The 27,296-nt window shown below is 38.4% G+C and overlaps 1 protein-coding gene across 5 annotated transcripts in view; it reads left to right on the forward strand.

The window, feature by feature from the left end:
* PLGRKT (plasminogen receptor with a C-terminal lysine) overlaps nt 1-27,296 on the forward strand; it is a 60,283-nt gene that overhangs the window by 16,662 nt on the left and 16,325 nt on the right. For 4 of the 5 annotated variants that reach the window (XM_042964205.1, XM_042964204.1, XM_042964202.1 and 1 more), the window contains 3 exons: nt 21,411-21,541; nt 22,119-22,228; nt 25,973-26,358. In XM_042964205.1, coding sequence (XP_042820139.1) covers nt 21,411-21,541; nt 22,119-22,228; nt 25,973-26,094 — 363 coding nt within the window. In that variant the 3' untranslated portion in view covers nt 26,095-26,358. Of the gene's footprint in view, nt 1-21,410; nt 21,542-22,118; nt 22,229-25,972; nt 26,359-27,296 lie in introns of those variants that run through there. The other variant, XM_042964207.1, reaches the window with a different exon arrangement.

Consider the following 27,296-nt stretch of genomic DNA (forward strand, 5'->3'; position numbering starts at 1 on the left):
TGTAAATGGAAAGTTACTTTAAAAAAACTCCTTATGAAAGAGTCCTCATATTGGGAAGTTTCATTCAATTATATTATTTCCAATTATTTTCCCCTCTTCCTTCATTTCCTTACATCTGAACCATTCATTTTTTCCCCTCAATGACTATGTTGAAAACCTCATAAATATATTTTGCCTCCTCTACTTTCTCTCCACCTTCCCTTCCCAACTGATCAGCAAGTAAATGTGGATCGCAAGTTCTTACTTCCCAAGAATTTAATAAACCTCAGCCACTACATCAAAAATTCTAGATTAGGCCTTTCAAAATTTTTGAAAAATTGACTTAACAAAGATAAATATAATTAATGTTCACAGTTCTTAAGAAAGGGATATATGTGGGGTGCCTGGGTGGCTCAGTCGGTTAAGCGTCCAACGTCGGCTCAGGTCATGATCTCGCGGTTCGTGCGTTCGGGCCCCGCATCAGGATCCATGCTCACAGCTCAGGGCCTGGAGCCTGCTTCAGATTCTGTGTCTCCCTCTCTTTCTACCCTTCCCCTGCTTGTGCTCTCTCTCTCTACCTCTCAAGAATAACATTAAACATAATAGTAATAAACATTAAAATAATAATAAAACATTAAAAAAAATAATAATAATTGCCAATTTTTACCGAGTGCATGTTAAATGCCAGCCACTATTCTATACATTTTATGTATTCTCTTATTTTGTTTCATAATAACCTGGTAAAGAGACCCTATTATTATGACCATTTTATAGATGAGGAAGCTGAAACCCAGAGAGGTTAAGGAGCTTGTCTAAAGTTACGCAGCTGGTGTGGAGTAGAACCAAGATTCAAACCAGGGAGTCTGACTACTTTTTGCACTTTTACATAACCATATTTGTCTCTCCCTGCTTCAATTATTCATTCATAAGACATACACAAAATCCAGGGCATTAACCAATATGAGAATGTAAGTTAACCTTAAACAATTTGGCTTATGCATATCTATGTAATAATTACACAGTAGTGACATAGTAAATGGGAAGCACAAGTAGAAGTTTTAAGATAAAATTTAGGATAAGCTGTGGAAATAAGAAATACACCCTTCTGGGACTTATTGTCAATGACAAGTTACATAAGCATATCAACCCTAAGCAATTACTCAGAATTATATAGCATCTTTATTGTTAACATCTATGACAACTTGCCAAGTATCACTTAATTTATCCCAAGAGGCCCTCCCTGGAGCAGTCCTGAGGAGAGCAGATTATATAATTTATCACAATGTCTAAAATATAAATGGAGAAAGGAAAAAACAAAGACACTGAAAAATCAAGAGGTTTGTTCCAAAATGTGCAGACTGTTTCAGTCTCGTTTTGATTAAACCCTAGTACCCGGCATTGTTGTTCTAAGAGATTTGTTGCCTTTCCTTCTGGACCTCATAGTGCAGATAACAGAGCTCTAAGTGGTGTGAGGTTCATTGCTGCCCAGGCCAGGCCAACTCCTCATCTCTGTGCACCCTTGCAGCAATGGAGATTGGTGTAGGATTACCTGATTGAGGAGAATGTGCCCCTACCCCCTTGAGCCTGGTAGCGGTGGGAAAGGGGAAGGTGCATTGAATTATCTGTGAGGCTTTTCCAACCAAACCTCCTTCCCACAGATTCTCTACTCAACCTAACAAGTGGCCAGCTTTAGGGTGTCTTGGCTTACTAAAAGGCTGAGGACAGCTGAGCTGGACAAAATATGAAAACAAATGAACATACCAGGGTGGCTGTGGGACTGCCCTTTTTTCCTCATGATTGAATACAATTAAAGGCCAACCTTACCTCTGCTCCAAGGCCACAGACCCTGCCTTTGATTCTGGAGGACAGTCTCAGTAATGTGTGCCACTGCTCACAGGGTGATGAGGAGAAGGCAGTGCTGAATCAACACCGAGTTTACCACTGCTTCTGACCAAAGACTAAGGAATAGCCAGTGTGACATCATCTTTTACCCAACAACACAATTCGTTACATGTGACAAACTAGTTTTGTGGAATTTTCTGACATAAAACCCAAAGTGCGCTGCCCTCATGAAAAATATTGTGATAATCTAGATAAAATTAGTATTGCAGTTGGTTATGACTTCCTTCTGTTATCTTAGCCTTTTCCCCCCAGGCAATGTTTTTGGACATCTTGGCTATTTTCTGTTTCACCCTGAATAATCAAATGTCAAAAATTGCAAATGCTTCAAAGATAAGTAATCTTATTTTGATTTAGCACAAATCAAAACCATATTGCATCATATAAAGTTGTGTTAAATCAATGATTATAGATAAACTGAATGATGCTTTAAGCACATACAAACATTTAATCTTTGAAGCCAAATTCCAAGGTCTTTTGGTGGCCAACATAAATTCAGCCAAGTATTTTTCTGTTGGTATATGCTATATATCCTTCATTTGTTTTTCTTAGAAAATTCTCTACTTTGATATTTAGAGTAGGGAGACCTAGTAGGGCAAAAGAACAAATATCTCCTTTGCAACAATTTTCTGACAATTAGGCATTATAGTAGTCAACAGAACTTTTTTTTTTTTTTAAGATTTAGTCTTTTTTGAATTTCAAAGACATTTAAAAAGTTCTCTCCTGAAATGTTCCTGTTTGACATGATACAGGGAAGGCAGCACACATGTAGATTTGACTGCCATCACTACACTTTATTTCCAACACCCTGGACTTGCCTTTTTACACTTACTGTCTCTCAAAAGATTTGTGAGGTAGGTGTGTGATCGCTGCATTTGATGGATTGAGGTAACTGCTGTGTAGAGTCCCACATCTAAGACCAGAGAGCTAACACCAAAGGAGCCTGAGGTCAGAGTCTGGATCTCCCTGGCTCCAAAGTCACAAACCCCACCTTTATTTGGTGAATTATGGAAGGCCACCAAGAATAAACACTGTAGAAGAAAGGCGAGGATGGTGTACTGGTGTTCACGTTCTGCCCTCGGATCCTGTGGGAGAGAGCCCATGTAGGAAGGGTCTCCAGGCCCCACAGCTACCTCTCTGAGTCTCTGCCTAAGGCCCCTCTGTTTGGCCTCTCCTGTGATCTTCAAATTCTGAAAATGGTCTAGCATCAGTCCGCCTTGGCCAATTCTGTCAACATGTCCAGATCTTCCCTTAGCACTCCCATGGTTTTACAGGTTAATTTTACATGGACAAAGGTAAGCAAAATAGAGACATAACTAGTTTATGAAAATATAAACTTAACTAGATACAGAGTGTGCTGTTCCTGAGATTCTAAGCCAAAAAACATCCTAGTCTGAGGCAGATGAAGGCTGGCACCAGGGTTTCAGAATCTTCTAGACAGCCTGTGTTGGTTCTTCAATGAATATCTAAATCAGATGATACCTTCCTGGTGCATCTGGCCACATTCACCAACCATCCGGGGTATTTTACACTTCGGGCCCCTGGAAACCTCACCTTTGCTCCTCACTCCTCCTTGACATTTCTCTTCGTCACTCAGGTTTTCCTGAAGCACATTCTCATTGAGAGCTCCCAGGGTCCCTATCCTTCAGAGGAGGTGAGTTTCACGTACTGTGAAGCAAGTCCCTCCACTTCATATTTGTAAAGGCTTTAGGTCACAAAGGAGAAGGCCATCCTACCCTGGAGTTCATGCCAGAATCCCTTCTCTCCTAGGGCCAGAGGCAAACTCCCGTCACTTCCTATTTTCTCTCTGGTATCACTGTGGATGACCCACTAACATTCTTTCCCTTTCTAAGAGCTTCTAGAGAGTGGGTCATCTGCAAAGCAGAGACGATGGGTACACTTAGGATTAAATCCTCAGATTTTTCCTAGATCAGTTTATCCTCTCTGGCCACCTCCCCAGGTCCTCCTTGATGACTCATTACTCAGATGTTATCAGAAGAAATTAAAAAAATCTTCCCAGAGTCTTTTAATCACCCCCTGAAAGCACATGGCAGTTGGTACAGACTGAGAAAGAAAAATGTACCCCTGACAGCTAGGCCCTGGCACTACCAGTTAGGCCATGGTGTTCTCCTAGGGAACATAAGCAGCTTCAGAGAGCACCACCATCAGACAAGACCACTCTATAATCATGTCAGAAAATAGACAAAGAAATGGACATTGTCCAAACTACAGAGATGACTGGGCGACCCCCCCGCCCCATGCTGACTAATGTGAAGGCTGCTCCTTCTCTACTATTTACAACTTGCACATGCTTAGTACCTGCCACCTTCTAGATAAGAAGACTTAAAATATCCAGTCATGGAATTATTCCCACTTTCTGACAGCACTCAGTCCAGACGATCTCTGAACCTTCCCCCAAATTATTTAACACAAGTCCATGTCCTATAAATCTCTTCTAATAGTCTCTTACTGAGACACCCCACACTTCCTATGGTATGTTTCTCTTTCGCTGCCACAAGTCAATGAACTCTACTTTTTTTACTTTACTTTTCTGGTGGTCTTCAGCAGGAGGAGCACTAGGATAAGATAATAAATATCTAATGCTTATTTAACATTTTCTCTATGCCAAGTACTATTCTAAGCTCCCTGAACATATTAACCCCTGTAATCCTTGTTACACATACTGAGATTGCCACTATTACTATTTCCATTTTGTAGATGGGAAACCGAGGCACCAGGAGGTTGAGTAAGTGGCAGCCCTGTTTCCCAGAAGAGGAACACTCCATCACAAGTTTGGGCAGTCTTTAAACTATGGAACAGACAAGAAAACACTTCAGTTCTCCATGTTCTTTAGGACCAGGGTGATAGAAGGCTAGACTAGTTCCCTAGGACTATATACTTGCTAATTTTAAGCCAAAACTTGGAAAGTCAGAGGGAAAGAGTAGGAGAGTGACCTCATTTCTGAAGAATTTTTATTTTCTTCACTGCAAAAATATGATCTCCTGCCAAGAATAATGAGTTTATATCGGTTTTAAGGTATATTCCCCATGATATTCTCCACATAGCCTGTGATATTTGAGTGTTTACCAATGTGACAGGCATGGTTTCAGATTATCATTAATCAACAGAATTAATATCTCAGGGCTTGGCTCACTCGATTTCTCAACAACTCTTGATACAGTTGATCACTGATCACTCCCTCCTTGAAACTACTGTCCTCAATGCTGGGAAAGCCTATCTCCTGGTTCCCTTCCTCCTTCGCTAATGAAGCCATCTCAGTCTCTTCTGCCTCCTCTGCTCCCTGTTGCACGTTTCAGGAGTGGCCCTGGCTCATATCACAGTTGTCTTCTCTGTCTGTGCTCATGTCATAGGGGATCTCATTCCATCTCCTAATTTCAAATACCACCTATATAACTGATAACTTCAGATTTATATTTCTACCCTAGACCGATCATACTGTCTACTTGAAGTATCTACCCAGATGTCCATAAACACCTCAAACTAACATGTTCAAACCACACACAATTCCTTATTCTCACCCCACCGATCCCATTCTTAGCCATCAGATCTGCTCATCCTGGAGGCTTCCCCATCTCCACAAGTGCAACCACCATGCTGTTCTCAGGCTTCAAACCTGAGGTTACCTCTTACTCTTCCCTTTCTCTCACACCCCATTACCCAGTCCATCAGAAAATCACTTTCAGCTCTAAGTTCCAAAATATCCAGAATCCAACCACTTCTCACCACCTCCATTGCTACCACACTGCTCCAAACCCCATCTTTTGCCTCCATTCGTGCTATAGCCTCCTAACTGTTCCCCTACAACTTATTTCCTTCTTATACTGAAGCATGTCATAGACATAGTGAAGTACACAAACCCTATGTATCCAGGTCAATAAATTTCTACATATGTTTATACCGGTATAAGTATCACCAAGATCAATATATAGAACATCTTCAGCCCTTAGGAGGCTTCCTCCTGCCTCTCTCTCTCTCTCTCTCTCTCTCTCTCTCACTGCTTAAAGGCAACCATTATCCAGACCTCTATCCTCATAAATTAGTTTTGCCTATGTTAATGCTTCGTATGTATGCAATCACACAGTATGCATTCTTTTGTCTTTTTTTCCCCATTCAATATTATGTCCACATTGTTTATTCATATTGTTGCTTGTAGCCATAATTCATTTTTTCCAGGCTTTGTAGTATTCAATTACACAAAACCATGATTTATTTATCCATTCTATTGTTGATGGGTATTTGGATTGGTTCCAGTTTGGGTCTATTATGAATATTGCTGCTATGAACACACATGCTCATCTCTCAGACTGGTCCTGTTAAAGCATCAAATCACACAAATTCCTGCTTATAACCTCCAGCAGCTTCCTATATTCTTCAGAGTAAAAACTAAAGTTCCAGCAAGGCATGTGAGAAACTGAATTTTGAATTTTATCTTATTCTAATTAATATCATTAATTTGAAGTTAATATATTGCTAGTGGCTACCATAATGTACAACACACCGCTACAGTAACTCTGGATGTCTGGCAGGTAAAGCAATTTTCAAAATAGTTTTTTCTGGCATATTTTTCATCTAAGTAAATGTACAACAAGCTTGTGAAGTTCACTAAGATAATTCCTGATATGATTCTGGTTGGAATTTATTCTTGGGTATTATATAGTATTTATAATATTATGAATCGTTTTTAACGGTTTCTGGCATATAAACATTTTTAATTTTTGTATGTTGAGCTTATATGATCATATATTCAGCCATCCTGCTAAATTATCTTGTTGATTTTCATAGTTTTGGGGGGGGGTTTTAGTCATTTTTCAACTTATTTTCTCAAATCTTATAAATAATCATTATCCATTTGTTTTAATTCCTACTTTTACTGCACTATGGTTAAAAATGGTCTACGAGATTTTTGACTTGAGAATTTATTGGGATATTTTATTGTGGCATAATACAATGTTCACTAAATATTTATAAAGAATATTTTCCTATGTTTATTGGGCTATACACATATACATAAAATTAACTTGTTAATTTAGTTGCTCAAATCCTCAATATTCCTACAATTTCTTTTTTTAAAGTTTATTTATTTATTTTGAGTGAGAGCGGGAGAGTGGCTGAGACCAACTGAGCCACCCAGGTGCCCTAAATTGATTTTCTATTGGATTTGATACAGGGAGTGCTGTCTTCCTCCAGACTCAGAATTAATGATGCCAATATCTTTCATGAAAACTCATGCCTTTCCCTTCCTACCACACTGTCTTTTATGTGGCCTTTCCCCTGCCTCCCACTGTGGGCTGATACTAAGCCACTATTGCTTTTAATACTTCACATCTTAGCTTGCTTATCAGTACTATCAAATTAGGTTTTAGTTTTCAAAAATGAGGTCAGTATGAATAAACATCCCATCACAAAAAATGTATCTCTTTCTCATTAAGCAGAAACATTCATGAGGATTATAGAAGAACATTTTATAGCACAAACCTCTAATTACATTTATGTTTATGTTTCCCAATTTGACCTCTCCCTGTCTGTGGCTATTCAGTTTGGGTTTTTACTTAGCATTATATTGCAGGAGGAATGAGTATTTCTGCAGGGATTTAACAGCAGCAAATCGAAGATTTCTTGGTTATGACTGGGTCAGGCTCACCTTTCTGTAAAACTCTTAGACCCATACACATCAGAAAAGGACAAAATGTAAAAATAACAATTTCTTCCATTTCAGGAATTAATGGTTATTTTCTTATAATAGTGAAATGGTATTTTATTCTTAAAATCACATGTGAACATGAATATTGGAAGTATTATTTCCCAGAAACAGGAAACTAAATAATGGATTCTTTCTACAGCCTACTTCTGTCTTTATACTGAAATCAGGTTTAAATAAGAAACTTCCAATATAAGGTTTGCCAAAAATTCATAAGAACTGGAGATGACCTACCCCATGAATTCTTCCTATTAGCAATTATGTCGCTATATTAACTTTCTGATATTAATTGGATTCTGATTTTAGTTATTGTGCAAACATATTTTCTTCTAAATAAAAGAATATCCAGGTTAACAACCATACAAACTGAGCTCCCCAAATACCCTGTAAAAAATGGTGATGGGCTGATATCTGAGCAATGTTTTAAAGGAAGGCAGATCACTTCAACTCACCCTCTTGACCAAAAATTTACTATGGTGTATATGGCACGTCTATAGGGCAAGTAAGCATCTAATACTCAAGGACGGTGATATTAGTATCAGACATAAGAAAACTTGAAGAAAATACAGAAACATTTACTGAGCAAAAAAACCCAATATTCTTCCCACCTCTCAAGGAAAACCTGGTGTGTTTTGGTATGAGAATAGAAAAATATGGAATATAATGCTTGAAAGTAATGATTTGTGAAAAGGAATATATATATATAATGCTAAACAGTTTTTCCTTTCTTCTTTTATAAATGTAAAGATGGAATGTTTTATTATAAAATTATTTATAATTTTTTGCATCTGACTAGAATTATTCCTTACCAAGTGGTTCAGATGTTTTTGAATAATTTACTGAGAGTGGAATACAAAAGGCCTTTTTAAGATACAGGAAGAATTACGAAGTCAGGCAACTATATAACCACATATCTTTCTTATTTTTTATAATGATTTAAAATAAACACATGCTGGGGCACCTAGGTGGCTCAGTCGGTTAAGCATCCAACTTCGGCTCAGGTTATGATCTCACAGTTTGCGAGTTCGAGCCCCGTGTCAGGCTCTGTGCTGACAGCTCAGAGCCTGGAGCCTGCTTCAGATTCTGTGTCTCCCTCTCTCTCTGCCCCTGTCCTTGCTCACACTCTGTCTCTCTCTCAAAATTAAATAAACAGTAAAAAAAAACTTAAATAAACACATGCTGTCACTTACCTATCATGACTAATGCTGAAAGGGTAGTCTGTCCCATTTCTTTTTTTTTTTAAACACCTTTGCTGAGGTATAATTGACATAGTATAAAATCTACCCATTGTAAGGATTCAATTCAGTTATTCTTAGTACATTTATAGTATTCTGCAACCATCACCATAATCCAGTTTTAGAACATTTCCATCATCTCCAGAATTCCCTTGTGCTCATTTACAGTAAGTCTTGGATCCCAACACCCCACCTGGAAAATCACTAATCTACCTTCTGTCTCTATAGATCTGCTTTTTCTAGACATTTCAAACAAATGGAATTATACAGTACTGTATCTGTCTGGCTTCTTTCACAAAGTATAATAATTCTGAGTTTCATCCATGTTGTAGTATATTTCCTCCTCCGAGGGAATTTTAGAATCAGCTTGTCAAAAAAAAATGTTTTATTTATTTTTTAACTTTATTTATTTATTTTGAGGGGGACAGAGAGAGAGAGAGAGAGAGAGAGAGAGAGAGAGAGAGGCAGAGAGAGGGAGAGACAGAATCCCAAGCAGGCTCCATGCTGCCAGTGAAGAGCCTGATGTGGGCTTGAACCCGTGAATTGTGAGATCATGACCTGAGCCAGATTCAAGAGTCATAGACGCTTAACCGACTGAGCCACCCAGGTGCCCCTGTCAAAAAAATGTTTTAAAAACTCCTGCCAGCCAGGTGGGAAAGTCTTTGCTCAGCACAGCCTTTAATGACTCTTGTTTCTTGCTTGGATTCTCCATCTGCTGAAGTATTTTGGAATAATTATTTTAGATTTAGAACATTTCTGAATGTAATAAAACTACATGAAAGGACAAAAGTACTTTTTATTGGATAAAGACCTTCAGTTTCAGGATTCCCTGAAGACATCAACATGTAGGATTAGAAGCACTACCATTGAGAAGACAGAAAGGAAACTAAATAAAGAATATCTACATGGTTATAGTTGTATTCAGTGTGGTTAGTGTTATCTTTTTTTTTTTTTTTTTTTTTTACTTCTCTTTTGCTTTGGCTCATATCCTGAAAATAAATACTTTGCAAATTTCCTGGCTATCATGGTAAGAGGTGTTAAACAATATTATTCTCCATTTTATTGTGACTGTAATAGCATCTCATTAGACCAAAGTCATGTATCTGACAACTTCTTGTCTGGCACATGATGAGGAAACAAGGAGAAATAACTTAAAGACAAAAGAACCAAATAATTATAACAATTGTTATTAATAATTATAACAGTTATATTTATATACAATTGTATACATATAATATATATAATTATTATAATAATTGTAATAAGTATAACATACTCATAGGATGTCCCTATCAGGTCCTCATTAGAAATTTATGTACTTCTACTTTTTTTTTTTTTTAATTTTTTTTTTAACGTTTATTTATTTTTGAGACAGAGAGAGACAGAGCATGAACGGGGGAGGGTCAGAGAGAGAGGGAGACACAGAATCCGAAACAGGCTCCAGGCTCTGAGCTGCCAGCACAGAGCCCGACGCGGGGCTCGAACACACGGACCGCAAGATCGTGACCTGAGCCGAAGTCGGCCGCTTAACCGACTGAGCCACCCAGGCGCCCCATATGTACTTCTACTTTATACACAGTTCTAACAAGCTTTGCTCTCTTACTGCCCCTAAGACAATCAAAAGCAACAGATCATTGAGAGGGGGAGAAAGAGAAGAAAGGGAACCAGGAGACACTGGTGCTTAGAAGAGGATTTACTACTAAGAGTGAGAAATAAGCACTTGATACAGGAGGAGACAGAAAATAGATGCAGAGGCCTGGGACCACTCAGAGAACTATGACAGCACAGCTGGATTACAGCCCAGGAGAGCTAATGATGAGTCTATGTCTTTACTAAAAGAAGGTTCCTAATGTTCAAACCTAGAAAAAAGGTATGTAACTACTAGCTAACTAAATTCATAAATAAATAACCAAACTACTTTGGTTTGCTATATTCTATTATGAAGGCAGCAGCATTTATACCACATACTGCAGTAAAAGCAGTATATAGTTTTTAGACAAATGTCTGTTAAAATGGTTAGAAATCTTTTGCAAATTTCTTACTAGAAGGAGTATATTTCAGTCCTCAGGATAATGCTTTTATTTTTTATTTATTTTTATTTTTTAATGTTTATTTTTGAGAGAGAGAGAAAGAGTGAGAGAGAGAGAGAGAGAGAGAGAGAGAGAGAGGATGAGCAGGAAAGGGCCAGAGAGAGAGAGGGAGACAGAATCCAAAGCAGGCTCCAGACTCTGAGCCATTAGCACAGAGCCTGACATGGGGCTTGAACCCACAAACTGCAAGATCATGACCTAAGCTGAAGTCAGAGGCTTAACCAACTGAGCCACCCAGGTACCTCAGGATAATGCTTTTAAATATGAACAGATGATTCCTAATATTGCTGAAAATGTAGCGTTTCTGCATTTCTTATTTTTTGGCCTGTCCTCATCAACTGACAAAAATTACGATGCTGGGCTAATCTTTGGGACATTGCAGCAACCCCATTAATAACTAGATATTACAACATTTAAAGCCCATACTATAAAGAAGTTATTGATTATTGTTGGGTTAAGTTACATTTGCAGTAAACTAAACATCTTATGAATTAGGTTGTATAAAACATTTTTCTATTACTAAATGAACATGGGACTTATTATCTGAAAATAAATAGTACGGAAGATAGGTTTCACTGAGAACAATGGATCAACAGTCCAGAGAAGGAGCTTGCGCCCTGCCAACTACTCATTTGGCAAACTTGCACGTGCCTTTTAACCTTCTTGAGCTACAGTTTCTTCATCTAAGAGGTAAAAGAAAACCCAGTACAAACAGAACTACAGATACAGGCAAGTTACCTAATCATTCTTACCCCTCAGTTTCCTCTTTTGGAAAAATGGGGATGTTTGTTACCTCTGCCAAACAGACTGTTACAAGGAGTAAATGGCTCAATAACCATTAGCTTTTAGGAATCATATTGTCACTTGTGTGCAAATTTTGTCTTTTTCTCCTGAAACATATTTTTACTTCCCTAGGCTTCAAGATTTACAGAAATGTATTTCCATCTGATACTGTGTAAAGCTGCTTCTGCTCTTCCCATACAAACATCCTTTCCTCCACCAACCACAGGCATGTTTAAAAAAAAAAAAAAGATGCTCTATATACATAATTTCTTTTTAGCCCCATAAAAAAGTAAACCCACGAGGTAGGTACTATTATTATCCCCATTTTACAGATGAGAAAACTAGAGCATACATATGTCGTGACTCACGTAGGTCACAGGGCTGGGAAGAGATGAGTGGAGTCCCACCTAGAAAACTGTAGGAGGCCAGGCTGACCAAAGCTGGGAGGGGCTGCAGCAGACAACAAGGTTAGGACATCCTGGGGCACAGATATGGTCTGAAGGACCTGGAAAACTGAGCAGAGAGGCAAAAATAGAAGCATTAGAAGTTTTCGAGGAGGGGAGCACCAGGGGCAGAATCGATATTTACAAATAATCAATCTTACAATTCTGTATCTATTTTCTAGGCAAATAATGGCAACTAACTTTTGTTTAACCCTTATTAAAGCTCTGCTCTAGACCTCTGCATGTATTTGCTCATTGAATACTTATAACAACTCTAAAAGGTAGGCACTGTCATTTGCTCCATTTTACAGATGAGAAAACTGAGGCGCAGAAAGATGCAAGAACTCACCAAAATCCAGACAGCTTGCAAGTAATGGAACTAGGCTTCCCTGGCAGGCAGCCTGGCCCTGGTGTCTACTGTGGCCTCTGTGCCACAGTGCCTTCGTTAATAGACATATACCGCAGTCTAGACATATAAGGCTAGCAGGGGAGGCAGCAAGAATGGAGAAAAGGGGAAATTTTGAAAGAAAAGTGGGTGGGATTTCTGGACTAACTAGAACTTGGGGGGAACAAGAAGGGGAGTAAGTTGAAAATGAAATAAAAGTTTTCATTCCCCTGGGAGAATCACGGCGCCTCTGAGGAAGACAAGGAGCTGGTCTGGAGGAACCACGATGGAAATGCAGGTGGTATTGAATTCAGGGTAGTGCCAGGAATGCTAGAGAGATGGCTGCAGCTGGCAGCATTGCTCAGTGAGTAGACAGCACTCCGGAAAGAGATGTGAGGGCCTCCTGCAAAGATAAACTCTCAAGTCAGGAAAACAGGTAAACTCTCCAGGGAAGAGAGAGCGAAGAAAGGAAAAGAGTAAGTCTCTAAATCTAGGTAACCACCAAGGACAGGAGATGAGAGGAAACAGCAAGACAAAGAGGCTAACACATACCAGTGCCCGTGGTGCACCAGCCCTTGCAAATATGCCGTGGGATTTAGGAGAGCAGCCCTGTAAGGCAGCTAATGTTGCTCCTGGAGATAGAGGAATTTGAGTTAAGGCATTCAGGGGTCTTTCCCACAATCACACAGCAAGTAAGTGATGTAACTGGAATGTGAACCTAGTCCACGCAATCCCAAAGTCTGTCTCTTTCCATAAACAAAAATGTGTGGAAAGGGGAAAATGCCTGACACAGGTGAAGGCTGGTGGCTGGTGTCTAGGACAAGGGTGGCAGGACACAAAGCCCTAGAGGCGAAACAGAATAGGATTTTAAAAGGCTACATCATGTCTAGGAACTAAAGAGCCAGTGGAAGTTTTTCAGCAGGAAAGTAATATAAGAATCGTTTTAAGACAAGAATATAAACAAATATAAAAAGACAAGTATTAAAAAAGGGACAGGTTGGGGAAGAAACTAGGACCAGAGAACACAGATGGCGGTAACGCTGTACTTTTTTTGATGAGTAATGATGCTCTGGGCTGGAGCTGGAACAAAGGCAGCACGGAAGAAAGAGACTGGATTCAGGACGTATGCAGAGATATTACGGTAAGACCTGCCCATCCCTCTCCCAGGGGAGGTCCCCAGAAGGCAGCTGGAAATAGGATCTACCACTGAAGAGAGTTCTAGGATGGAGATTTAGAATTCAGAAGTCATCAGGAAGAGATGGTATCACCAGGAACTGGAAGACCAAGAGAAGATGACCAAGCAGGAAATTCTGGGGGCAAAGTAAACAAATAGAGGATCTGAAGGACCGTTTCTGGCAAAGGCTCCAGTGCTCATCTGCTCTTACGAGTTTCCTTTTCCTTTTGTATCCTGTCTACAGAAGGGGAGCAGGTCTTGACCTTTCAGAACTTCCGTTGCTCCCTGTTCTGCCCTCATCTCGAGCACAGACACTATTTTCCTTACAAAGCCATGGGCTGGCTTTGTTCTCTCTCAGGGAGAGATCCCAGAGCCCCAAACCCATGCCTGTGCAACAGGACAGGGGAGGTCACATCTCAAAGAAATGTTTAGACAGTCAAGTCTGCAGACCCTGGTCATTATTCGGAAGTGGTGGTGGCTACTGGTTCTCTGAGAAATCCGCCGTGGCACTGAAAAGGGCGTCTTGTAAGGACCATGAAATGCTCACATTCAGAGAGTGGTAGTTACCGAAATCACTGAGGAGAGGGGAGCATGAAATGCTGGTAAGAAATTGGAGGCAGTGAGTTGTTGAGGTTCTTTCAAAGAGATTTAAACAGAATATTCAGGTCAGTCTGTATCCCAGGTCAATTGAGAGCTCTTTATGCAATCTTTCTAAAATTATGGCATCAAATATATGGAAAGCTAAAGGTTTTTCAGATGATGATCACATACCCTGCCATTCACCCCTATTTTCTATACTGACTTGATACTTCAGTATACTTAACAGTAGACTGAAAATTTGGACTTTGGGACAGGCAGGTCTGGGTTAGAATCCCAGGTCTGCTATTTAATAACTGAGGCCACAGGGGAAATCACTCAAACTGTGAACCTCAGTTTCCTCAACTGTAAACTAGATAATACCTCCTGTGGCCGTTAATATTGACTGGATTGTTTAACTTCTGTTCCATTCCAACTCCCTTATCAAGTGCCTGCGGATACAACAGAGGCTGGAAAAGTCAAAGGCAAGTTTCCCAGACTCCCTTGCAGCTGGGTTTCATATCTAACCTAGTTCTGCCAGGTAGGGCATGCCTGAGGGAGACTCTGGAGGTAGATGTGGGCAGTGTAAAGCTCCAAGAAGACACTGGATCTTCTAGTAACCACTGTAGAAGTGACTGGTATTTTGGGAATGTGGAGGTGGAGTTTCAGCATTTGGACCCAAGTATGTGACAGGAGACAGTAGCTGTGGGGTTCCCCCAGAAGAGTCGCATGTTCTGGCCGAGCATTCTCCTGGTTGTGTTGTTCCTGACAGTACAGAATGCAGACTGATTTTCCCTGCTCCCCCAGAAATTCTTAAGCTGCGAGATACCCTGCAATAATTGTCATTTTGTTTAAACTACTAGTTGGAATGGATTCCCTTTTTTTCAACTCATAGACCAACCTCATAGGGTTTTGTGGGAAAGGCAATGTATGTAAACGAGTACAGTGCTTAGCACCTCATGAGCCACGTTACTATTATTAGCGAATCGTATATCCTCAATCGTATGTCACAATTAGCAAATCAGTGTCCACAATGAAGTAAAAATAAGCATCCTGCAATTTCTTAAGGATTTTCTGATTTTATTTTTTGAAACATATTTTGGTTCTAAGATTCTTAGTTCTACGTATTATAGAGGTTTTAGTTTTGTGCACAGTTAGGATCGACAAAGTGAAACATTAATTATCAAACTAAGAAATATGTCCTCTTTAAAATGAGGAAAACCAGGATAAAAGAAAACGCCCATATTGTTTTTTACTTAAGTTGTGGAATTGTCTTCAATTTCAGTACCAGACACAGTTAGGAGTGATCTTAAAAGACTTTTAGACAATGGCTGAGAAGGTCAAAGGTCTTTTGTTCTTTCCCAGGCTCTGCTTATCTTGTTAGCATCTTCTGATCTCATTGGGGAGATTCCATTTATTTTGGAATCCATAACTTAACATAAAAGGTTTTTGCCAAACTTGCATTCTTATCTTTTATTTAGGGAGACCTTACTGTTTTCAAACATTTGAGAGGAAGAATGGATTTAATTGTGTTTAATCTTTATTGGAAGATATGTAACAAGATGCTGTAAGCAAAGCTTTTAAGCTTCTAAATACTACTGTGATTTTGTTTATGTTCAGTTACTTTCATAAGTCATTGACCAAAAAAATAGTTTTTTTTTTTGTAAAAAACTTGAATTTATTACTCATTTTCCTTTCTGGATTCTCCCCAAACTATTTACTGGATGTTGAGCATTTAAAATATCTGTAGAGCAGGGCACCTGGGTGGCTCAGTCAGTTGACTCTTGATTTCAGCTCAGGTCATGATCTCATAGTTCCTGGTTTTGAGCCCCACATTGGACTCTGAAACAACAGTGCAGAGCCTGCTTAGGATTCTCTGTCTCCCTCTCTCTCTGCCCCTCCCCTGCTCATTCTCTCTCTCTCTCTCTCTCAAAATAAATAAACTTAAAATATATCTATCGGTAGAGCCAATTAAAGATAAATCTACTTGTTACAGTTTTCATTACAGATGCTTCATGTTAGCAATCTTAGTTTATGTTCTATTTATCTGAAATTCTGATTTTGCTTTTAGTTTAGGGGGTATCAATGATGTCTCTGTTAATTTAACAAAGGCCCCGACGAATATGAAATATTTTCAATTCTGATAAAAAAAAAAAAAAACTTCTTTTGTGACAGGACACAGAATTCTTTTTGGCATTGCCCAATTAAGGAAATAAAAACACAACTTTTCTGTTACTTGGGACTATATTATGCATAAGTTAAAAGGCCACTGGAAACTAAAAAGACAGAAGTAACTGAATTTTTTCAAGATTGGTCTAATTATTTCTCAAAAATAGAAAAGGCTTCAATGGAAAAAAATGCAATGAAAATAATTTATAGGACAATGTCATTGCCTTCTTTGAGCTCTGAAAATATTTTCTGCATCCAAGTGAAATTTAATCACTTTATTATTGTATTAAGGGGAAACTTGCATTAAGTGGTCTGTGGAACTTTATGTAATTGTCCCTTCTGAAACTCAAGAGATTGATAAATTACTGAGGTCAGTAATTTTGTGACTGTTCTTAATATTTTTTAAACAAAGAGGGGTGCCTGGGTGGCTCAATTGGTTAAGTGTCTGACTCTTGATTTCAGTTCAGGTCATGATCTCACGGTTCGTGGGACTGAGCCCCTGCAGCTGGCTCCTCTCTGGCAGTCCAGAGTTGGCTTGGGACTCTCTCTCTCCTCTTTCCCTGCTCATGTGCTCTCTAAATAAATAAATAGATAGATAAAGCTTAAATATATATTTTTATATAAAATATAAAATATATTTTATTAAATTATTTAAATATAACAATTAAATATATTAATATGTTAAATATATATTTATTTAAAAATATATATGTATAATATAAATATATATATAAACACAGAAACTGAAGAATTAAAATACACAAGAGGGGGTTGCCTGGGGTAGCCCAGTCAGCTGAGCGACCGACTTGATTTCAGCTCAGGTCATGATCTCACTGTCGTGAGATGGAGCCCCGTGTCCAGCTCTGTGCTGGGCATGGGGCCTGCTTGAGAGTCTCTCTTTCTCTGTCCCTCCCACACTTGCCCATGCACTCTCTCTCTAAAATAAATAAATTAATTAAAATTAAATAAAATACACAAGAAAGAGCAGATATAACAGTTTTATGAATGTAGTCAGGATATGGTTGCTACTACTATGTACAATTAAAAAAATTTTTTTGATGTTCATTTATTTTTGATAGGGAGAGAGAGACAGAGTCAGAGCATGAGTGGAAGAGGGGCCGCAAGAGAGGGAGACACAGAATCCGAAGCAGCTTCCAGGGCCTGATCTGTCAGCACAAAGCCTAACGTGGGGCTCAAACCCACAAACGTGAGATCATGGCCTGAACTGAAGTCAGACACTTAGCCGACTGAGCCACCCAGGTGCCCTATTACAATTATTTTTAATAGGCTAGTTCCCTTTTATTATGTTCTCTTTAAAATGAATTGTGGTTCTATAACTGTTAAACTAGTATCACATAAACCTATAAGAACATTAGAGTCTGAAATCATAAGAAGTAACATTCTAATTTCAAATTGTTTTGTAAAGCAATACCAAAAATAAGAGACAAAAAAAACCCTATTATTATAAAAAGATCTAAAATTCTTTTAAAATAGGATGAAGAATTTTACATTTATGATTTGGGTTAAAAACTGCTAAGGAGGGGTGCCTGGGTGGCTCAGTCAGTTAAGCATCCAACTTCAGCTCAGGTCATTATCTCACGGTTCGTGGGTTCAAGCCCTGCATCGGGCTCTGTGCTGACAGCTCAGAGCCTGGAGCCTATTTCAGATTCTGTCTCTCCCTCTCTCTCTGCCCCTTCCCTACTCACGCTCTGTCTCTATCTCTCAAAAATAAACAATAAAAAAAAATTATTTTAATTAAAAAAACTGCTAAGGAAACTTACTGTACATGTTCTCTTTTTCTCGTATTTCTTATGTGTCAATATTTGGGGAAGAAGGGTGAAAATGAATGTACATTTATTTACATGATGCCTATTATTGGTAAATTAATAGAATTATCCCTTATGGCTGCTGAAAAAGTTTGTTAATAAAATTCATTAATTAATTTGAAGTTTGAAATGTATTTAGATCTAGGCCTACGATTTTAAGCATAATTTATGAAGCATGAGATAATTAATAAACTTAATTGGTAATTAAAATTATAGCTCAGTGATGTCTTTCATCAGGAATTTTTTTGCCCACAGAGAGGGTATGCATAGATTTTTTTTTAATGCTAGGCTCAGAGTTTATTGTAGATACACAGTCTTACTGATTATCACAATTTATGATATACAGAGATGAATGCCTCTATTCTTATTAGAAGAGACACATAAAATAAGATTTGTTCATAACCATTTTTAAAATAAACTTACATTTTAGAACAGCTTTAGTTTTATAGAAAAAGAGGACAGGGGCGCCTGGGTGGCTCAGTCAGTTAGGCGTCTGACTCTTGGTTTCAGCTCAGGTCATGGTCACACGGTTTTGTGAGTTCGAGCCCTGCATCCAGCTCCGCTCTGACAGTGCAGAGCCTGCTTGGGATTTTCTCTCTCTCTCTCTCTCTCTCTCTCTCTCTCTCTCTCTCTCTCTCTCTCTCTGCCTCCCCCACTCATACTGTCCATCTCTCTCAAAATACATAAACTTAAAAAAAAAAAAGAGGACAGGGTTCTTGAATACCCCATACTTAGTATACTCTACAGTTAATATCTAACATTATTTTAACTGTCACAACTAAGAAATTAACATTGGTATATCACTATTAAATAAATTCCATATTCAAATTTCATTAGTTTTTCCCTAATTTCCTTTTCTGTCCCACGATCCCATCCAGGATGCTTCATTACTGCATACAATGCGATTCACTCTTTGTGCGTGAAGTTTAAAGGTCTTTGGCAAATGCAGTGTCACCTTTCCACCACGACAGTGCCATACAGATTAGTTCCACCAACCTTACAAAGCCCTCTGTTCCCAATCTTTTGAGAATTCCCAGAGGATCAGTTTTCAGACTGATATTTCAGCTTGATCTTTGGTTGGGAAAACCTAGGCTGTGAATTTTTTCAGGCAGTGGTTCTCAATCCTAGCTGCACACTGGAATTACCTGGCAACCTTTAAAAAATATTAATGACTGGTCCTCACTCCAGATCCTAGTTTCACTGGTCCGGGGTGTGGGCCTGGGCATTGGGATTTTGAAAAGTTCCTGAGAGGCTCACAATGTGCAGGTACGATTCAGAACCACTGATCTTGTGTTCATCTGTTTCATGATTGGATTCAGCTGCATTTTGATAACAACACAAATGATTAATTGATGCATCTACATCACTTTGGGGGGGATACTATGAACTATCATGTAAGTTTTTGAATAAGTAATATAGCAAGGATGCATTTCACATGCTAACTAATCATGTACACAAAACACTCTGGCTGGAGGAGGCTTTTCTGCTGTTATTTCCTGTTTGATCAACCTGGGCAGCTCCAGGTTATTTCCTCGAAGGGTATTCAGCCATGTTTCAGGTTGGCTTGGCCATCATCTCTGGACTCTAGGATGCTGCTATTCCCCTGATATCCAGCCACTTTCCCTACCCAGCACGTGGTTTATGGCCCCTGCCTGAGTGTCTGTTAAGGAGTCCCCAGGCTCTAGGTTTTGTGGACTATCTGGTAAGCCCAGACCTGCCTTCAATTGTCAGCTACCTTCTATGACCCTCTTCAGGTTGACACAGGAACCCTGCAAACATTCTCCATACCCCCTGGCGGCTGAGGGAGACTGAGTGGCCTCTCTCAGGTCTGCTCTAAGCCTAGATCTGCCTTGCAACCATTTCTGCTCCACTTCAGTTGTCCCTTGCCAGAATTCCCAACAGAAGATAGGCCCACAGGTGCACTCTGGGGATCCCCAAACCCTAAATCCATCACAACCCTCCAGAGTTTCAACCCCTAAGAGGGGCCAAGGAGCCAAGCCCCATCTTTAAATCTAAAATCTCCCTTTCTTCTTCTAGTTCCTTCTTACAGTAGAAAGGCAGCAAGAAGGGAAAACGGAGTCACGTTATTTCCCATTCCTTCCCACCCTATGGTTTACATCATGAATTCTATGCTTGCTGTCCTCTATATTCTGCTAATGATACACAGTGCCAAGATTTTAGAATTTAAAAAACAACTTTTATCTCTCAAGAATCTGACTTTCTTGGGGTGCCTGGATGGCTCAGTCGGTTAAGCATCCGACTTCAGCTCAGGTCATGATTTCACGGTTCGTGGGCTTGAGCCCCATGTTCAGCTCTGTGCTGACAGCTCAGGAGCTGCTTTGGATCCTGGGTCTCCCTCTCTCTCTGCCCCTCTCCCACTCCCACTCTGTCTCTTGCTCTCAAAAATAAATAATAAAAACATTTTTAAAAAAAGAATCTGAATTTCTCAAAATAATGGGCTGTCAGACAGTTGCTTCTCTTGTGTTTTCTAAATATCCCTTCAGAAATCCAGTCTCCTTTTGTGCTCTGGGCTGTATATGCTTTCTGCTCCAATGAAGCGAAAGACACTGACTAAAGTGACAAAGCACTTGAGGCAAAAAGAAGATTATGGCAAAGAAAAATCTCTATTGATGTCTTAGAGTAAAACCCCTCTACAATCATATCATAAAATGATATGGACCTGCTACATCAAGTGAATGTCAATTTGCAGCCAGATAAATTTGGAAAGAAAAATGATTTCAATGCAATTTCTAATAATGGCCAATAAGATGTACTTGCATTTAAAAGCACATAGATCTTTCCTCACAAGTGACAGAATAGGCTGAACATATATTTTAGGGTTGAATAAAAGTTCCAGATCACATGCATTCAAGACCTGAGGACACAGAAGAAGAATATCATATCCAGTCTGTATATATATTCCAGGAAGATTTCACTGCCAAGGTGACAGCTGTGGATAGCTGTCCAGAGGAACTTCAGTCAAAGTCTATTGAGATTAAAAAAAAAAAAAAAAAAAAAAAAGACGAATAAAAACAAATGAAGAATGAAAATCCCTTGGAAGAGCAGATTATTAACTCTGTGCTCCAAATCAAAAGATGAGTAACCAGACTTTGCTATTTGTTTCTTCCTCAGCTGGAAAGACAGCTAATGATGCAGAATGAAATGAGAGAAAGGCAGATGGCTTTGCAGATTGCTTGGTCTCGAGAATTCCTCAAATATTTTGGAACTTTTTTTGGCATTGCAGCCATCTCTTTAACAGCTGGGTATGTTTGCTATTTACTTTAAACTTGTCTTAAGTAATTTACTTATTTTTTCTTTTGACATTACATATCATTATCAAGTTGACCAAGATAGGACTTTGTTGCAAATAGTGTATACGTAAAAACAGTAACCCCTTATAGCTTAGTCCTTGGAGATAACTGTAGAACCAGGGTAGAAATAGTTAATTCTACCTCTAGTGTCTCAGATTTCTTCTATCCTTTTCTCCATTTTATAAGTTACAGGACTGACTTAATACCAAGATAGAAGAAGTCCTCTGCTAATTTATCTCCACAATCCATAAGGGGGATATAGCAATACTTAACCATTTTTTAAATGATTAATCTGAGCCTCAATGTCAAATAAAGACGAGCAAGTCATAGACTCTGCTCTTGAGAATTGCAGACTCTGGGGAGAGGTTGTGGGTAAGAAAATTCTATTTCTGTAAAATACTCAAACGTACTAAGTACCTTCTAAAATGGAGGACATTCGTCCAAAAGCAGGTAATTTTTTTTCATTGAGTATGGAGATAAGTATCTACATGCCATTCTTGATATTTATTCTTTTTTGTTCTTGAACCAGAGCAATAAGAAGGAAGAAGCCAGCCTTCCTCTTCCCTATCATTCCATTAGGCTTTGTCTTCACCTACCAGTATGACTTAGGATATGGAACCCTTCTCCAAAGAATGAAAGGTCAGTTTTTGATAAAGCAGAGTCTATTTCTGATTCATCTTCTGGTTCAAGGATCCTCTCCTTATGATCCCTTCATTTATGGGCATTTTGACAAGACCCCTCTCTGAGCTTCCAATGACCAACATATCTGCTCCCTCTCATAGCAGTGTGCTAGAGTCAACTCATACCAGCTCACGTGAACTATCAAATTTTCAGGAATTTGTAAGCTGGTTGTTAAATACAGTCATTATTAAAAATTAAATTATATAAACTTATAATTAAATAAATTACAAAAATAATATTAAATTCTATTAAAAACAATGGTAATATATACTCAACTTACCAGTTTTTCATTATTTTACTATTATCAGTACTCCTAAGTTATGTGTATCTATTTTATGTGTATCTACTGTATCTGCATGGCAGAAATGCAGATACAATAGACAGACACAATAAGATACAGATACAACCCTGACTTCAGTGGCATCCCATTGGTAGCCTGAAGTTGGTCATGGTGGGAATATTTACACATGGAAATCTGCAAACACCAAATCAAGGCTTGACTTACTATTTTGTTGATTGTCTAAGCCAGGGGTTGGCAAACTATGGCCTGCAGGCTGGCCACATGTTTTTGAAAATAAAGTTTTATTAAAACACAGACATGCCCATTGATTTCTGAATTGTCTGTGGATATATTCCCATTACCACAACAGAGCTGAGTGGCTGCAATAGAGACATAAGGTCCCACAAGCCTAAAATATTTACTGTCTGGCCCTTTTAAGAAAGCTTGCCAACATGGTCTAGACTGAAGGAAGTGAAGAAGAAAATGTTAATACTGTAGATTGTGCTTAAATGTTTGTTGTGTCAATGGCTATTACACTGCGACTAGCACAAACAGTTGAGGAAATATTCTCCCAACATTTAAAAACTGTTATCTGAAAAATAAATAAATAAATAAACAAATAAAGTAAAATAAAATAAAAACTGTTATGCGATTCAGCTAAGTTGTTTACATCATTCTCAAACAAATAACATTCCAACATATGTTATTGTTTCCACTTTTGTCCTACTCATTAGTATAAATGAAAATACCAACAAATATTCATGTTGGAATTATACTCTCTCATCAATTACAACTATAGATTAGCTATGAATATAATATTTCAGGAAAAAAACAATAAAAACATTCTGAGAATCAATTTGCTATGGGAAATTTATGATAAAGTATACAGAACATTTTATTATTTTTTTATAAATTGTGTGCTACATTTATTTTATATAAGTAAAATTTATAATAAACTTATGTTCATAATAAACTTATATGCTTTTTTTTTTTCCGGGAGAGCTGGTTGTTAAATAATCACCAGCACCATGCTGTTCGCACAGAACTCTGGATTTTATTGCCCTAGAAAATAGCACTGCCACTGTCCCTTCTTCTTGAGCCTTTGACCCAGAGCATATTGGAAACAGTGCTTTCCCAAGCCTTTCCTCTCATGGGCTCTGTGGGCACATCACTGTCTCTCAAGCTCTGTGGGGACTGATTTGGTACAGGAAGGGAAGAAGTATAGACTCCTTTGCAGGTATTGGAATCAGGGAGTAGAACTTCTCTTTCCCAAGCCTAGAGAGATACAAGGGTTATATGTTCTTAAAAATTCCCATTTGAAGATGGAAATACATTTTCCACACAAAAACTCTGCAAAAATGTTCCTTGGGGTCAAGCATTATTGGTATCATATCATAGTTCAGCTATATTGTGGGCTAAATAGTTTTTTGTTGATGGCCTAGAAATTTCTTGATTGCATTATTACTATGGGAAAATGCATTTTAAACACTGACCTACAAATTAAATTCTGGAGTGCAATCTCATTTTATGCAGGAGACTAACTACACAACTGATGTACCAATGTTAAAGCTCATTTCAATAACCTACTCAGTTTCATGCTACTCATCTGCTTAAGAATTCATTAGTCTGATTTTGCAAGATGAGGAGCTCTGGAGATAGATGGTAGGGACGCCTGCGCAGCATTATGAATGTTTTTAATACCACTGAACTGTAGACTCAACATGGTTAAGACAGTAAATATTATATGTATTTTACCACCATAAAAAAGAATGGGGGGGAAAACTCACTAGTCTTGAGTTCAATTGTTTCATTGTTTATATGGACATTAGAATTCTTAGCGCCTCATAAAAATTAATATGTACTATTAAATGTCAAGCCTGTTACACAGCATTCACTTGATCATATTACTAATAGAGAACAAGTTTATTTTCTAAGAACACTGTGATTGTATGTTTGGGAAGTAATTTTATTACAGGTCCATCAGAATCCACAGAACATACAATTTTAAAATTTCAAGACACACTGTCGGAATTTCCTGTTTAAAAAATATATATAGGGGCACATGGGCAGCTCGGTCAGCTCTTCTCAGCTCAGGTCTTGATCTTACGGTTGTGAGTTAGAGCCCCATGTTGGGCTCCTCTAATCTACCAGGAAATGTGCCATCTTCGAAAGTTTAGGTTATAACATTTAGCCCTGTTAACTAGTGATGACCCAATATATACAACCCTTGTTTGACTGAATTTATCATCAGCCTTTCTGCAAACACATGGTGAGAATTTGCAGTATGTGAGGCCCTATCACATGGAAACATCTAGTATGTCATCAAAGGCTTGTCTAATTACATATAATTTATAATGATTTTTACTTACTACTTAAGACAAAGGCAAAAAAAAAAGATGTTTGCCGATGGTTGAAACATTATAATTTGAAAATTGTAAGCCCACCCTCTTGGGCCTGGGGTACAAATAAACTGTGTGCTAAAATAGAGGTACTTAAAGGAAACATTTGCCTTCATTCCCAAGGAAAGTTTATAGAATGTCAACAATGTAGATTATAATTTTTTTAATCTTGCTAATTAGTCTTCAACTGGGCCCAAGACAGTGCTAGCTGTTATTTGAAAGAGGAATTGTTTATAAAAATGTATATTCTTGGGAAGCCTGGGTGGCTCAGTTGGTTAGGCGTCCAACTTCGGCTCAGGTCCTGATCTCACTGCTTGTGAGTTTGAGCCCCACCTAGGGCTCTGTGCTGACAGCTCAGAGCCTGGAGCCTGCTTCAGATTCTGTGTCTCCCTCTCTCTCTGCCCCTCCCCTGCTCACACTCTGTCTCGCTTTCTCTCCCTCTCTCAAATATAAAAAATAAAACATTAAAAAAAATTTTTAATGTATATTCTTGTGTGTATGTATGTATACAGACTAAAGAACATTTAATATTATTTTGGGTATAAGTGGTTTCAGGTAAAAGATTAGCTTTTCTGAAAAAGTAGAATTTTAATAAGCTTTATTTTCTCTTATGTGTGTCACTTACATATTAAGGGCAATATAGCAAAGACTTTTTGGCTTCTCCATCCCAAACCCCTCCAAACACAACTAAGGCTTACCATCCTGACTTTCCTTCAAGGGATTAAGTATTACATGTGGTATTCTTTTTCTTTTACATTTTAAAATGCTGTCTTCTATCAAGTAAAATCTATGGCATATCATTTATCTCTGAGTCTTCAGAATTCCTTTCCTCCCAAAGGAAAGAATGGCCTTCCTTTGGGAGTTTCCTTCCCCTAAGGACAATGGGTGAAACATGTGAATGTGAGATTTAGGGGCATGCCTCCAACACTGTTACAGCTTGTCATTGCGATATAGCAATTTGGCCTTCTCACAAAACACTAATGGCCATTTTGTCACCTTGCATATTTCTGTACTTTATTTAAGGTGAAGCTGAGAACATACTGGAAACAGAAAAGAGTAAGTTGCAGCTGCCGAAAGGAATGATCACTTTCGAAAGCCTTGAAAAAGCCAGAAGGGAACAGAGTAAATTCTTCGTAGACAAATGAAATTGTTTACCCACCGAATCTCAAAACACATCATTGTTGACTTGAATCATGGTTTTTACAATTTTTAGATGCTTGAGATTTTGATATAATGGATTTTATTTTAAAATATTAAAATGCAAGATGGGTTTTGTTAAATGATTTTAAAATAACATTTATAACATTCAACACAAAATTATGGAGGTACTCTAAATAACTTATTTCCTATATATGTGTGTATTACAAATATCTAAATGTATAATTAATAAATTATGTTGTTTTGAATTTCTGGAAGCAAATGTCCTGCTGCTCTCATTTCTCTGTCACACATGTTCCCTATCACATTTCTCTCCCACCAATACTTCTTTTATTTGGATTTGTCGACTGTCCTGTCTCTACATGATAGAAAACAACTAATGTTAATGACTAACATGAATATTGTACTTATTATGGCCACTTATTTTTTTGCATATATTATTGTAATCATCCCAACAATCCCATAAAGCAGGCATCATTTTACGGCTGTGGAAACTAAGACACAGAGAACTTAAATTACTTGCCTAGAGCCATATATAGACTTGAACCTAAATGGTTTGGCTCCAGTGAATATGCTCTAAAAGGCCTTGAAAAGGTTAGGCCTTTAACACATTCTTGCCAAGCGAAGACAGCTGTGAAAGACAAAAGGTAAACACAGTCAAATGATGATTCAGGACAGAGCTGCTAAAGAGGTGGCAATGAGGGGAGGTTGATTAGGATCCTACCTTTTTACTTCCACTCACCAGGAAACCTATACTCATAAGATAACCCTATTTAGCCCCATTCCTACAGTTGCAAACCCTACATATAATAGAATAGTTACAAAGATATTTCCTGATACCTACTCTGTATCAAGCACTATTGTAGGCCCTAGGGTTACATGAGTGAAGGAACAGACAAGGTTGGTGCATCTCAGGCAAAGGAATGTGTTCTAGTAAGGGGTGGAAGAACTGAGGAAAGGAACAAACAAACATGGAGATAAACAAGACCATTTCTGATGGTGACGAATGCTCCAGTAGAAATAAAACAGGATGATAACAGAGTGATTGGGAGCATGTGGGGAGGGGGGACTATGGATCTGGGACAGTAGGAACTGCCTCTCTACAGAGGTAACGTTTGGGCTGATACTTGAATGGTGAATTAACCAGTCCTGTGAAGAGCCGCTAGGGGGACAGGGAAAGGATCTCAGC

Source organism: Panthera tigris, chromosome D4 (assembly GCF_018350195.1).
Source record: "Panthera tigris isolate Pti1 chromosome D4, P.tigris_Pti1_mat1.1, whole genome shotgun sequence".
Taxonomy (NCBI): Eukaryota; Metazoa; Chordata; class Mammalia; order Carnivora; family Felidae; genus Panthera; species Panthera tigris.